This window comes from Nanorana parkeri, unplaced genomic scaffold, assembly GCF_000935625.1.
Source record: "Nanorana parkeri isolate BGI_ZX_2015 unplaced genomic scaffold, ASM93562v1 scaffold406, whole genome shotgun sequence".
NCBI classification, from domain to species: Eukaryota; Metazoa; Chordata; class Amphibia; order Anura; family Dicroglossidae; genus Nanorana; species Nanorana parkeri.
The window spans coordinates 1,064,102-1,079,486 of record NW_017306674.1 but is presented as its reverse complement, the minus strand read 5'-3'; the positions used below and the strand labels follow the sequence as shown (position 1 = coordinate 1,079,486).

At 43.7% G+C, this 15,385-nt stretch overlaps 1 protein-coding gene across 1 annotated transcript; it reads right to left on the bottom strand.

Moving 5' to 3' along the window:
* Positions 1–5,126: 5,126 nt before the first annotated feature.
* On the bottom strand, positions 5,127–15,045 carry YRDC (yrdC N6-threonylcarbamoyltransferase domain containing). The gene is made up of 6 exons (XM_018559609.1): positions 14,834–15,045; positions 11,043–11,238; positions 9,073–9,187; positions 8,857–8,976; positions 7,286–7,428; positions 5,127–5,545 (listed from the first exon to the last, which is right to left on the bottom strand). The coding sequence occupies exons 1-6, from the start codon at positions 14,970–14,972 to the stop codon at positions 5,485–5,487; spliced, it is 774 nt and encodes a 257-aa protein (XP_018415111.1). The 5' UTR covers positions 14,973–15,045; the 3' UTR covers positions 5,127–5,484.
* Between the last annotated feature and the right edge of the window lie 340 nt (positions 15,046–15,385).

Here is a 15,385-nt window from a genome sequence, read left to right as displayed (position 1 = left end):
GGCAGACCGCAGTCCGGATATGGACCGAACAGCTGGTCCGTCCGTACTGCCAATGACAGCCATTGTCCCGCTGAACACTGAAGAGGACGGAACAGTATCTTCCATTCTCTTCAGCTGCCCATAGTCCTCTCTGCCTCCCAGCTCCACCTCCTGGCTCTGCTTTTAAGCTCCATGCTCTGCCTCTTCCAGTTCCTCCCCCTGGCTCTGCTTCCCAGCTCCAACTCCTGGTTATGTCTGCTGACTTCAACCCTCAGCTAAGGTATCCCAATAAACATATGAGGACAGTAAGAAGGGAACGCCGATGGGGACAAGCAGTGCAAGGGTGCACGCCGATGGGGACAAGCAGTGCAAGGGTGCACGCCGATGGGGACAAGCAGTGTATGGGGAAACTTTGATGGGGACAACTAATTATTATTTGGCCCCATTAGAGTCCCCCCCAATACATTGGTTGCCACCATCAGTGTGCCCCCTTGCAGTAAATGTAAGGTGGCACACTGAGGGGGACAGCCAATGTAAGGCGGCACTCTGACAGGAAGAACTAATGATTAGTTGTCCCCACTGGAATGTCCACTTACAATTGTTGCCCCCATTAGATTAAATGTAAATATAAAAGGGGCACTCTGATGGGGACAAGCAATGTGAGGGGGCACTCTGATGGGGACAAGCAATGTGAGGGGGCACTCTGATGGATACTGTACTTTTTTCAGTGAAGCCAGCCATGATGTGATACAACCACATCACCCTGCGCTGTGCCCATATAACTTCATTGAAATTTCATAAGTGACATTTTAATAAGTTCTAACAAAAAGAATTGTGATGCGCCCGGTCAATGCATCAGCACTCTGTCCGGGAGAACAAACCAGCAGCTGTGCATTGCAGTGCAGCTGCTGGTGAGAATGCAGCATAAATGGCGGACCACGTTGCAGAAATGGACTGAGTGGCTGTTCTGTCCGGACCTTGATTCCAACCTCAGATCAATGAAAATTTTGCTCACTGGACCTCCTTGAATTTCAATTTACTACCCCTGGTTTATACCAGTGTTTTGTTATATCTGTTCAATAAAAGCAAAAAATGCCTGTTGATTTTGGTAGAATCCTTGTGAGCTGATAACTACCTGTGGTCTCTGTGCCTGTGCTGTTGTGGGTTAGCATTGTTCCCAGCCTCTGTGAAGCACACAACACCTGGAGAACAGGAGAGGGGAAGGTGAGTTACTGGAAGCATCACCTGGGAAAAATAAAGGAAAAAGCCTGAAAAAAAGAAACAAAGCAGGCACCACCTACAAGGGCATGTGCAATTTTTGTTCTTGGGTTTAGGTGCAATTTAAAGCTGAACTCCAGCTATAGAAATATATTTACCTACATTGGTCCAGCTTGGCCCAATATAAGTATAAAAAAATATCCCTGGCAGGTCCATGAGGAACCTGTAGAAACTGCAGTGTCTTATACCGATTTTCTGTGTCCAGGAACAGCCAATGTGCTGAGCGACTTCCCCTCCGCTGGTACAACACAACAGGTCACTTTCTTGGCACAGAAGCCATTCAGCAAACACCTAGTATTTTCCTTCGTGGACACTAGACGTTCTGTGATTTGACATGTTGCGGTGCTGCCATGTCACCGTCCCTCATCCAACGCAGGTTCGGACAGAGAAAGGTTCCTTATCTTCTGAAAATGTTTAATTGCTCCTACGCTGACCCACTTGCATGGATACTTGCAAAGCCACTGACCAAAAACAAATACGCAGATAAAGGAAAATCAGAGAAAAGTCAGAAATCATGCATACTTATAGTTGCATGACAAAATATTAAAGCTTCCGAGTCAGCATGACAAACAGACAACCAGCATTTTTAGAGGATGCCAAAAGCAGCCTTTATAAATTTTGAATATCTCCAGGCACAAAAACATTCATTTAAATATGTTCCCCAATGCTCACAGAGCATATACAGTAAATCGACTTTGTGTGCACTAAATGCCTTTGCAAACCCAGTTATTGCCACGTATAGGTATTGCCGATATAATCATCAGCATCATGTGCTGCACCTAGCCTGTGCAGAGAATAGAGCGTTGGGAGGAAGATACCTGCGGGGAAAAAAACTCGCTTCCCTAGGAGCCATATTGATAAAGTCAGAGCCTGAGAACGAATATGAAATATTGGTCCTGATATTAAAGATTTAGCCAAAGTAGTTTAGGAGACATTGAGGATAAGAGAAATTATCTCTGACTACCAAGCCCTTCTTAGCTAGTCTAGAGTCACCAGGATGGTAGAAATTATTTCTTGATCCTCCTTGGAAGGTGTGGAAGAAGCTTGAATGAAGGAAAGGACATAAACTAGGAAGTACATAGTCCACAGTGAGGCCTAGCATCCACTAGGAGATACCTGGATATGACTATAAATTTTGTTGGAATGGTATCATGTCCATGCACAGGAGACAGTTAAAGCAGTGGTTTTAGTTCCACTTTAAGCACAAAAGGAAAAGAGTGCATATTGGTGCAGCTAGCCACAGTTAGCCCTAAACAGTTCACCAACTCTGGAAATGGATGCATGTAGCTATAAGGACTTGTAGGTAAGGCAAACAGGTTTCGTCTGAGTGCTGTTACATTGCAATCACTGTACACAAGGTCTATTTACAACCATATATGGTTTTATTTATTTAAAAGGAGAGTTCCCCTTTAAAGAGGAAGCAGCTATGTTTGAAGAGGTTGCTGAATGGGCTTTTCTAAGGGCCTGTTCACACGACGTCCGTTTTGTGTGCTGGCCGGCTCTGTACGCTGCTGCAATCAAAATGCATCCCAATGTGTTTTATGGGCTCCAGTTCTCACGTGCGCAGTCCGTTCAGCTTATGACAGAAAAAATACTGCATGTCACATTTTGTCCGGTCCGGAAACGGTCAGGAAACGCAAACGCGGCAAAAACGCACTGCACTGCAGCTAACATACTAACAGCCCCACTCCAGCAAAACAAATCTTTTTTAACTGGAACGCATCAAAAATGCACTGCATCAGTCTGTAGATCCGCACCTGATCAGGACCTGATATCATGTGAACAGGCCCTTAGAATTGATGGCCCCTACACCTATGGAGTGTATGTAATATAGTAGTGTGCACAGTAACCCATAGCATATGAGAATGTATCTTTTTCTGTAAACTGAAGTCTAACTAGTTACTACACATTGTCTTGTCAAGTAAGTCTCCTTTGGCAGATATTACATTGTAGGTATTCTTCATAGATTCATTATACAGCCTAACAAGAGTCAAATATAGTTAGAGAATAAACAGTGTTTGGTCTGGTTTGGATTCTTTAAGCAATGCCAGCAGTATATAAACATAGATGGTATGTGAGAGTGCATTATGCTGTTGATGAGCAGGATACAGTTACCATCATCAGAGTTGAGGGAGCTACAAAATGTCATTATTTTGCCAATGAGTCCATCTTAAGGCATATAAACATTTTCCATTTATTTGTCAATGATCAGTGTTCCATTTGATGGGATATCATCACCAGACTAGTCAGAGACTGATCCAGTATCTGCTAATCAAGAATAAATAAAATAAAAGTCACAACCTTGTGCTCCTGGGTCTGCTGGTATGCGATTGTTTAAAAGCACATTCAAAGGTCCTGCAGTCCTATAGTGTAAAGGGAAGGTCCAAACCCTGAAGAAAACAGGCACATGGATCCAGGTGTAGTTTAGGGTAAAACCTTTGAGAAAAAAAAACTAGTTGCACCTACAAAAGGGAGTTGAAATCGTCAGCTTGCCAAACGCCTGGAAACAAACTCAACATCTAGCAACTCCCTGTGGCCAGCAGAGGGGCTGTCTAGGGCTCCCCCTCATTCTTTGTGCATTTACATCATATTGTTGCAAGAGATCTGCAGAACGATGGATGGTGATGAAGCAGAGAGAGGCGATCAGGTGTTCTTTGCATTTGATGCCTCGACAAAGGAGCTCCTTCTAAGTGCATTGCCTAGCGACATCAGCTGCCACCCTGTAACTTAGAAGAACCCTTCTGCCTAGAGATAAGGAGACAGGACATGGATACCAATCTTTACTACTCGGTTTACTTTAGTTTTACCCTAAACTACACTTAGGTCAAATTGCATTGTTCTTTGCTTCTGTTTTATCTGGAATCTGATGCACATAAAATCTAGTTTAAAGCTGAATTTAAATCTGCTTATACGTTGTCTCCCTTCCCGTGCCAGTACCGTCTGTACGTCATTTTCTAATGGTGGTGTGCCTCGTGATTTTTTTCATGAAAAAAGTGTGCCTTTGCACAAAAAAGGTTGAAAAACACTGCTCTAAAGAGTCCTTACTACTGATGAAAACAGTGGGTTGGTTCTTTGGAAGAGTTTTTCAAATATCAAAATGCCTTGATGGATGATGTCAGTCTGGAGGAGTGGGCATTCCTAGGCACATTGTATTTGCATGCAGTCGGCCCTAGGCAGTACCACATGTAATGCTGAGCCTCCATGACTGAAAGAACGGAAATCCAATGAATAAAAAGGAGTAGGCCAGGGACAGCAAGGCTGGGGAAGAAATTGCTAGAAGATGCTGGCTGTCCCCCAGCCAATAAATTAGATGGGCTTTATCTGACTTGCTGTAACTTCTAATGTACACTGGGAGAAGCTCACAGCACACAATGAAGTCAGGGTAAGCAATTTCAGGGGCACCTGTACAACTGTGAAAGACTAAAGATAAGGCTAGAGATCAGCTTTATTTAATGTTAGGTCCTATCATAAAATCAATACATGTGGCAAAAAGAAGGTGAACCTGTGAACCCAGATTTAAGCTAAGATAAGGTAAGATCTGCGAAGGACTTCCATTTTCTTTTCCCACATTTTCTACTCCAATGCTTCAAGAGGATGTGTAATTTACCTACACTACACCCACTCCACATTCCTACATAGAACAAAAACAATGTCTTCATTTCAGGCTTCAAAGCAACAAAATGTGATTATTGTAAAGGGGGTGACTCTTTTCTTTAAGCACTGTAAATGTGCCTGCAAAGTAAGGGCCCAAGAAAGCACTGATGGGCAGAATAAACTTTAACTACATGTGGGCCTAAAGGTGTACACTTAAAAAATATAATCCAGTTACTTAGAAGAATTTTCCACAGAGCTTTTTCTGAAATCATTTAAGTTTAAAGACTTTTAATTCCAATTTAAAACTTGCAACATAGATATAAGACATAAATAAAACTGGAAACAAAGCAGTGTGCGCTAACAAAGCGAGTTCAAATTCAATGATCTATGTTTTTTTGTGAAAATCTAACAGATGAAATTATAAATAAGGTCTTCTCTTGTGAACCTTCTGGTGAGGTTTAAGATCCAAACATAATCCACGGTGTAAAGGAAAAGGTCCCATGCTTTCTAAAGTCTATGGAGATATGGCATGCTATTCCTCACACCTCAGCAGCAGGATTTAGCTATTGCCATGTGCTGGTCTTTGGCAAATAGATTGCCTTGGTTTGCGAGAACAACAGTCCAACTGAAATGTCAGGAGGTGGCCAATAATCCATGTCTGTTTGTCAGGATCTCCAATGTAGGGCTCAGAGCACTAATAAAAACAGCAAACAAAAATGCATAAGATATATGTGGAAATCTGAAAAGGTATTAATGCTTTATAACAGGGATTAACTATTGCTCTCCCTCTTTGAGCGTAGCAAAAGGTAAACTGATTTAGCAACCATTTGCTATGCGATGTCTCACTCACTCTTCGAAAACAGCTAAAATACCCTTCTAACATAGATTTGTCCAAACCATGCATGCTTTTTATATACCATATATCAGTCAGAATCATAAGGAGTGAGAATAATATACCTGTATAATCTTTAAATTAGGAGGCTTTAAAGCAGTCCTATTCTCCAAATATAATGGGGGGGGAAACGTATCAAACCTGGATCAGACAGAATCTAAAGCAGATGCCCATAGCAACCAATCGGCTTCTCTTGTCAGTTGGTTCAGTTGAGCTTTGAAAATTAAAGATAAAAGTGGACAACTGCTCCAGATTTGATCAATTCCCCTCAATGTTCCTTTAGAAAAAAAAAAACTCAATAAGTGATGTTCAAGGTAGAGACAGCCAATACAAACCTACCTAACTCATGGAACTGCTATTCTTTGCACTTCAAGTTCACATGACCATTTCTGTGGCACCAATCATGGGGTTTCTATCAAAAGGGCTTTGGAGAACAGACCCCGTGTCAATTTTGTAATTTCGGCTCTGGGGACAACTCACCAGTTACAGAACACTATGCAAGACAGAGCAAAGAAATACTCACCTCTTAACAAGTTGCTTTCTTGCTGGTTGAATGAGCATGGTGCTATTGTGAAGCAACATTCTGCAGAATGTCTGTCAGGTAGGGAAATACACCTTGCCTATCTGACCAGTGACAGTGCAGCATGTTTTTAGCAATTCTGTAGCTGGTGTGTTGTCTCCATTGACAAAATCACAAGTGCAACATGGGTCTAAGACTGATGCAAGGTCAGTAGCTGTGCCTGAACAAAAATCCTTACCTTCACTAAAAAACCATGTGACCAATGCTATGCATAGAACAGATGACTCCTCCATGAAGCTCAGCTGATCCAAAACAGCAAGATAGACATGCATTATCTTTGCCAATTAGGGAAAGTGAAACTTTATTTGTGTGCGACCCTAACCTAACAAAGTGAAGGTGTGTAAGCAAGGAAAAGACAAAATAAATATAATTTGCAATAAAGTGCATTGATCACATGGCCACTCAAAGCAAAATGACTCCACAGCTGTAAACCAAGGACTAATTTGGCGATATAACTTAAAGCCCCAAAACTTTCTGTTTAAGTCGGCTAAATACATTCTAGGTGCATCAAAACAAAAACAAATTAAAACATAGCCATAGACTGAGTAGAAAAGCCTGTCCCTGCCACCATGCTGCAGAGCAAGACCCTTGCTCTTGGTGGGACCAGAGCTATGCCGGACATCTACATAAAGACCACTGCTTCCACATAGACAGCAAGTATCCCACTCTGCAGCTGCTGGCAGGGCACATGCCTTTCTTCTCAGGGTGTGGCTGCTTAGAAAGATAAGGAACTGTGAGACGTTGAACACCTATTGTTTTGATGCATCTGGAATACATTAAGCTGATTTTAACTGAAGGTTTAATTGTACGTTAAAGGATCAGTCAAGGCAGCAGCTAGGGACTTCAAAGATATGATGTGTTATTGGAGGGTTTCTGCCATGTAACTGGGGAGATATTCTGCTTTGTCTGTTGTATAGATGTATATATTATATATAGGTCTAGAAGACAATCAATGAGCTTACCACCCAGGTCGGATTACTGTAAACTTCCCAGGTATAGATAAGTCAACCACTGTTGATCCCAACCGACACTCTGGACTCTCCAAGTCTCCAATAGGTCCTCCATCAACTACTAGAGACAACATAGGCCACAGATCTTTAAACTCCTAGCAACAATAAAAGAAATCACCATCAATTAATGTATTCAAATTAGGGATGCACCGATACTTTGAGTACCAATGCCAATACTTGGCATTTTCAGGAGAACTACCAGGGTTGCAGCTGGGACCTGGCTCTGGCGCTCCACCACTGTCCTGAAATCATTAGTCGATATTGTTTTAGAAAAACTGTCACATGACAACAAAAATGTATCAGTACTCGTAAGTACTTGGGCAAATATCAGTATTTGTACTCGCAAAACTGGTATCGGTGCATCCCTTTATTTATAACAACAAAATCATACATTAAAACAGAGATGTACAAATCCCAGGAGCTCCGTATGCTCCTTACAAATGACAGCTGCCTCTTAACTTTTTAATTTTTCTCTGGTCTAGTCTTGGAGCTCGAAAAGTATCTGCACTTGTACCGAGTACTGTACTTGGTATCGGTGCATCCCTAATTAAAATTATTTTATGTAATATATAAAACATAAGGAATAAATGTAGTTCACCCAAGAGCATTTGTAGGAGCATAACTGGTCATTACTTTCTCTTAGTTGGTCTTTTTAGAAGAGGAGTGTTAAAAAAGACAGTTAAAGGGCATGTTCAATTAAAAACAATAGTTTAGAAAATAGTGTATTTAGTGTGAATGCTATAAAGCATCCCTTACTGTTCTATAGTGTTGATTCAAACGCACAAGCAAACCAGATTAAAATGTTGGCTCTGAGACAGAAAAGCCGGGATGCTATAGCAAAATAAATGATGAAATGTGCGCCAGTAAGCCTTGTGCACAATTTCATCTTTTATCTCACTATAGATTCATGTAATTTGCATCATATAGAATACCTTACAATTTGGTAGTTTTGGCACTTGTGCATTGATTCAAAGTACAAGGTGGATTAAAACTTTCAAATGACTCTTTTGCCATTTCAAAAAAAATTAGATGCCAAGTGCACTTATCCTTTTTGCCCCCTCCCCTAATAGGTCCAACTCTCACCCTATGCAAATGGAGGCAAGTGCAGCCTTCGGGGATTGTTTACATCCCCTGCCACAAGTCCTCTCTTTTGGCTCTGCCTGTGCAGTAGAACCATATAGACGTCTATGGGGCTCAGCTACCTCCATCTGGGAAAAGACCCCCATAGATTTCTATGGGGCCCTACTGACAAGGCGCAGCCAGGAGAGAGAGAGGACTTTTAGAGTGGGATAGCAACAAACACAGGAGGCAATGGGCATCTTGATAAGTATGTATTTGTGGAGTGGGAGAGTGGGATCTTTTAGGTGAGGAGGACAAAAATAATAAGTGCACATGGTCCGAAAGCTCACCCATTCTTTAAATCAAGCCATCCCTTTAAAGAAAGAAAGCAAGAAATAAAGCAAGAAATACTATCTGTACCACTGTCCACACCACCCATCACAACTTGGCTTTAGTGGTAGTACCTCTACTGTCAATGTGCTCTCCAGCGTACTGATGTTGGCACTTGTCAGTGCCAAAGGCTCCGAGCAGATCTGTGCCAGCTGTCTGATGAATGCATGGTCAGGAATACGAACGCCAACCAACTAAAATAAAATGAACAAATTGGATGTGTCATTTTGCCAAGAGGAAAAAATTCAATCACAAATAATATACTGTGAGTTTCCTGCAATGATACTCACAGAAGTATAAGGATTAAGCTCCTTATTAAGGCCATCTGAGCGTTCCATTACAAGGGTGACTGGTCCTGGTAACAAATCACGAAGCAATTGGTCTGGAACATTAACGTGACAGTACCTGCAAATATCACAAGAAATACTACTGCTATAATGTACAAGTATTTACATAAGCTTCAAATTGCAGCTGCCGCAGCGCTTCTTGAGTGACTTGGTAGCTGGGGCAGACAGTGAAACAGAATCCTGAGGAGACACTTTTCCTGATGACTCCTGCATAGTAAAATAAAAGCAGATAAGTGTACAACCCCCACTGTCACAAAGTATCCCTGGTAAAAGTGTAAACAGGCACAGCCTCACTCACCCCTTTACCTTTGGGGACAGTCACCGCTGGCTTGCCTTCCTCCTCCATCGGGCAGCGTTAGCGGTTTCTTCCCCCACAGACTGTCCTGGTATTCGAGCTCCACAGGTCCAACACACCTCACAGCAGAGAGCGCGCAGCGGAAGTGAGGCAACAAGCCGCGACGGAAGCGAAGAAATCACCCGCGACCGGAAGTGACGACATGCGCCCCAAGTCGAGGCTTGGAACACACCGGAAGTGCCTCTCAGTCCACTGCCCGCTCGATTCACTGCTCCAGCATGCCGGACACCGCTACAGAACCCCACTACCAGCTCCCCTACATCAAGCAGGGGAAAGCAGGACAGGGCCACCGGCCTGGGGGCCTCAGGAGTGGATCCTTTAAGGGAAGAAAGGAACCAGATCCTGGCCTTTCAAACAACATAGGGAAAAACACCCCTCCGCTCTACAGCAAGGCCAGAAGGGAGGGAAAACACCTTCAACAGCAGAGCCGCACAGAGGGGGATCCGTGACCTCAAGACCAACCGGTCAGGAAGAAAAAGAACAAACGTGACGTGGTCCTGGACGATAGGAAACACAATCTAAACTGAGGTACGAGGGGAAGGGGAGGGGCTTTTAACTGTTTTGCTAATTGTGTTTCCTGTAGAAGGTGGAACCAATCATCTCTCAGGTTGCTGTCCTGGAAGATGATTAGGGAAATCAGTCATCTTAACTTGGAGCCAACAATTCTAAAGCTGAATTGTAAGCATATAAGGAAATATTACATAATCCAGTTACATGAACACATGAATCTTGCTATCAGACCTCTTTATCCCTTGAAGAGCAGCAGTGTATGTAAACCCAAATACTGAACTTATCTTATTTGCTCTCTTTTGCTAAAGATACCATTAAAAGGAGAACTATGGGGTCAGGGCTTTTCCCCATAGTTCTCCTAAAGGTAGTGTACAGTAGCTGCATGTGTAATGCTAGTATGTGTTCTCCCGTGACCCAAAGCTCAGTATACCGCGAGCTGTATACTGAGATGCTGCAGCCGGGACGGATCCCGACAATACTGTCTGGATCCACCCAGCTGCGTGAGTGACAGCTGGCTCTGCCTATCCAGAGGCAGTGCCAGCTGTGCCCGCCCCCGTCCGTTTCGCCAGTCAGCGCTGGAGGATCGGACAGGGGGGGGGGGAATCCTGGAGGGAGCCGTGAGTGACAGTCACAGCTCTCTGCAGGGATAGATCGAGAAGTGAGCGAGCGACGTTATGTGTTCAATCACTTCCCAATCTACTGAGCCGACCTGTGACAGTTTAATTGTCACAGGTCGGCTCAGATTATGAGGCTGAGTGAAAATCACTCGCCTCATAGTTCTCCTTTAAGCACATTTTATGATCTTTTTCCAAGAAGTGAGGAAAATACATGTTAATGCAGTGGGAAATCTGGTAAGCCGATCACTCCCTTTGCCATCTCCCTGTTATGCATTTTACCAGCCATCTCAATGGACTACAAGCCATGCCTTTACTTAAATTACACCTAAAGTAACAGATTCTAACAATTTTATTGGCAGCTTATTGATTACTCAATGCCTATCAAATACCAAGATCTATTTGTTAGTAGCAAAAAAGTTTTTATTACTAACTTGTAGATATCCTCAATGTCTCCAACACATATAGCCAAAGGTTTCGTTCCATTTCTTCCTTTTACATTGTAGATGTTACTAATAGACTGAGAGCTCTGTGCCAAGCAAGCAAGGCCATAGATGGTATCAGTAGGTACACCAATGACTCCACTTTGCTGTAGAATACCCGCTGAAGTGTTGAGAATTTCTTTCCAACCTGCAACATATGAAACAACCAAATTTGGAGAAAACCGTTGTTAAGATTGAAGAATCTCACAGTTTTGAAACACAACATAGAAATACATTCTGAATACTGCCCAACTCTACATTTTCTACATGACACCACCTCACTCCATAAACTGCAAGGTACTGTACATTCTCTACTCTTTACTGCCCCTGTCCTTCTCTATATGTTGCACTGTATTTCTCTACTCAGTACCACCAACTCGAAGTTGCATTCATCATAGCAATCCCTCCTGTGTACAGAATGGGCACTCTTAATATTTTCCATAAAAATAGCCAAACAATGGGTAAAAATATACAAGCAAGTTTTAAAGCAGGGGTGCTGGATAAGCAGGGTTGTGAATAAAATCAGGGGCCTGAAGGGGAAAAAAAAAAAAAAAAATTAGCCCTGCTGCTTACCATGGAACAAAGCTGGGGCCTACTAATCATTATATGATCCTGTGTGTGAGGGTACTACCATTAAATGGGCAGACTGCTGACACTTGTAGTGACCTCACACACAGTCAACCTCGGATTGACACAGCGGGACTTAACGGAGCCGCTGAGACCAGAGGTGAAACGTGCGGGCGAGGAGAAACCTGCGGCCCAGGAGGGAGGACAGCTGAATTGCCGCTCCAAGTTTTTCCTGCCTGAGCGCAGCCTAGAGAAAACAAAATTAACCCTGCTTGCCACGGTACAAAGCTCGGGACTGGCGGGCCTAATAAAATGAAACATGGAATCAAAAGTAAACCTAGCCTTTAAAAATACTGACAAAGACTTTCAGTGCTTAAATAACTTATTAACGCTGTTGAAATTTCAGTGCTTACATTTACAAATACTTGCATGCATTTGCTATGATAGGCTAGGACAAAAAAAAAAAAAATGTAACCCTGCTTGCCGCAGTATAAAGATCGGGGCGGGTGGGCCTAATAAAATCCTGTGTAATTGACATGTGATTAAAAGAGAAACTTCACCCACCTGCTTTTTTTTCCCCACCCTCGCCCGTTATGCCTGGATAACAACATACTCACCTGCCCAATGAATGCAGTGTTGCCCTGCTGTGATTAGCAAAAGACAGTCGGCTCCCAACGACATCAGAGAAGTAGAAAACGACGCAAGACCTGGTCTATGGTAGTGGATCACACTACCATAGACAGGGCTTGAAAAACCCACTTGTCCGTCTCGAGAGGACGGCGGAGCCGTTTAACATTCAAGTGATCGTTGCCGGTCCCGAGATCCGCTGTGCTCAAACCGCCACGGCTCTGTGACAGGAGATCAAAGAGAGGTCAGTACACAATCTCCCTCTAATCTCCTCTTCAGTCCCGGAATGCAGGAAGTGATGTATATTACATCACTTCCTGCATTCAGTGTCACTTTCCAGCTACAGTAGCTGATAAAGCAGATCTCTGCTTCATCAGCTTCTCTGGGGCTCCCTAGGTGACATTAGGGGTCTTGGAGACCCCTGATGTCTCCATAAAGAGGACTTGTCATGTAAATTGGCTATCACATAGGGGGCTTCTTATCCCCCCCATGTGATAGCAATAAAATTGTGTAAAAAAAAAATAAAATACAAAAATTAAAGAATCATTAAAAAAATTAAGCATTAAAAATTTAAAAAAAAATGTTTTTAAGTCCTCCGCCCCCCACATACACATGCAGATATGCATCAGGTGCGCCTACATTTGAAAACAACGATTGCGCCTATTGTGCCACACATGTTACATATAACCGCGAACGTTGGGAGTGCGAGCAACAATTTTAGGGGCATTATCACTAATAACACTAAACTGATGAGCGGTAAAAGCGTTTTAATCGTCGCCTACGGCCAATTTTCAGTGTGGTCGTTTTTTTGCGATTTTGCGGGGGCACGCAATTTTAAGGCTTGACATGTTTGGTGTTTATTTACCCGACGTGACACCGTCTTTTATATTTTGCAATATGGGTAAGAATAGATGTTTTATAACATAACGTAGGGAAAACTTGTTTTTTTACATTTACGGTACTTTTTTCATGATATAGATATTCCTCGCTTTCCGACTTAACTGATTTGCGACCACTCGCACTTACGACCTGCCTCCGACCTTGCGTGTCAGTGCGACGTGTCGCCGGCGGAAGTGATGTCCTCCGTTCTTCACTGCGGGTCCCAGTAAGTATTTTATTGCCCGATGTACAGTACACTGTACTAATGCAGTACAGTACTGTATAGAGTTCCTCGCTTAACGACCAATTCGTTTAAGAACCTGGTCGTAGCAACGGAACTCGGTCGTTAAGTGAGGAATACCTGTATACTAAAAAATAACCCCCCCCCCCCCAGTGGTGATTTTATATACCACCAAAAGAAAGCTCTAGCTCTCCCCCAAAAATTTTAACATAAATTGCAAGGCTTTAGTCCGGTCATGCTGACTGGTGAAATTTTTGACTCACTGGTGAGACACCCTAAAAATTTTCAAGCCCTGACCATAGACCAGGTCCTACACCGCTACCTTCTTCTCTGATGTCGTTCCCCCCTCCCCCGGCCAACTGTGTCCATGCGCCAGAAGCCTGCTAGCATATTCCTCCAGTACTGACAGGAGGGACAGACAGGGGAGGGGGTGGACACAGCTGGCTCTGGCTAGCTGCCAATCAAGTGGGTGGATGCCACTATTTGCAGGGTTTTGGGTCACAGGAGGACGTTAGTAAATGGACTCCTGTGACCCTAAAGAGAACTATGAGTTTGGCCATAGTTCTCTTTTAATCAGCATTTGAAATAGCTTAAAAACATTTTGACATCTATAGCACTGTTAAGCCCGTGACACACTGCATGCGAAGCGGTGCAAAGCAAAGCTGTCAGGCACGGAGGTTCACATGCAGTGTGTGAGCTGAGCGCGGACATGTGCAGAACTGCATCTTCAGCCAATCGGCTAGCACATAACAACCAAATGGACTTCACATCATGACAAGCAGGTTTATACACGTGAGCCCATTGGCTGAAGATTACATTTTTCATCTCAGCATGTTCAGCTATGCAAGCCAACATGCTGGAGCGAAGAAGACATGACACCCTGCACCCGAAGGTCTGCACACCGCTGCTTCGTGTGCAGTGTCACAGCCCTCACTACTATGTAACAAGCATGTTGGCATACATGATATGCAGAGGTTTGCTGCAGATCCATTGAGTGGGGATGACAGGTCATACTGGATGCAGACTTTGTTTTGGGATGTTGTCATACTGAGTGACAGTGATTTAAACATTTTGCTGCCTACCCACTAAATAGTGCATTGATCATTTATAGATCTTCCAAGTACAGGGATGACTGCCATTCACAGAAATCTCCATTCTCCTTGGTGTATGTTTACATCATGGCATCCCAGGTTTAAACACGGCTTACATGCAAGTCCGGATTCGTAACCATACGATGTTTACAGGAAACAGATAAGCTGGCTCCATCAGATGGGTGAACCACAAGGCTCAGCGTGGCCTCCGCGTCACGTGACGCTTACTTCTACTACGCTCTTCCCAACCTGCTACATCTTACATAAGCAAGCGGACCTGTTATGGTCAGCACCCAGCACTGCCTGTGGCCTCTCCCCGAAACGAGTACCGTCCTTACCCTTCACATCTTTGTCCGGGCCGTTCCTGCTTCCCCTGGCCCCGGCCGGTAGCCTCACTACTCTACACGCCATCCTCCTGGCCGGAGAATGACGAACAAGCCCGGCTACTGTACACTGCAGCCGACCAACCAGCCTCATAGGACTCAGCTTCCCAGGCAACCACGTGTGCGCTACACTTCCGGGTCTATCAGCGCGCGCCGGTGTGGATGACGTCCTGTCAGCTCTCCTCTGGCTTTGGGGGAGGAGCCGAACTGTCAGTCAGGCTGTAATGCAGAAAGCTGTGTGGAGCATAGGATGGATATTTTATTAAAGTGGACTTACCATTGTATATAATCATCATGTGAAGTGCATGTATGTTCGGTGATTTGTAACTGTAACACTTACAGGCATTTATTATCTCTCACAAACCCACCCAACAATGCCTCCATCCTCAGTTACCTTCCGAAGGGTAGAGCCATCTTTGTTTAGGCATGAGCCAGGGTCACCAATGCACCCCTTCACCTAGGCATACCTGGACCACGTCATATTTTGTTTTTTTCCTGTGTGTCCTT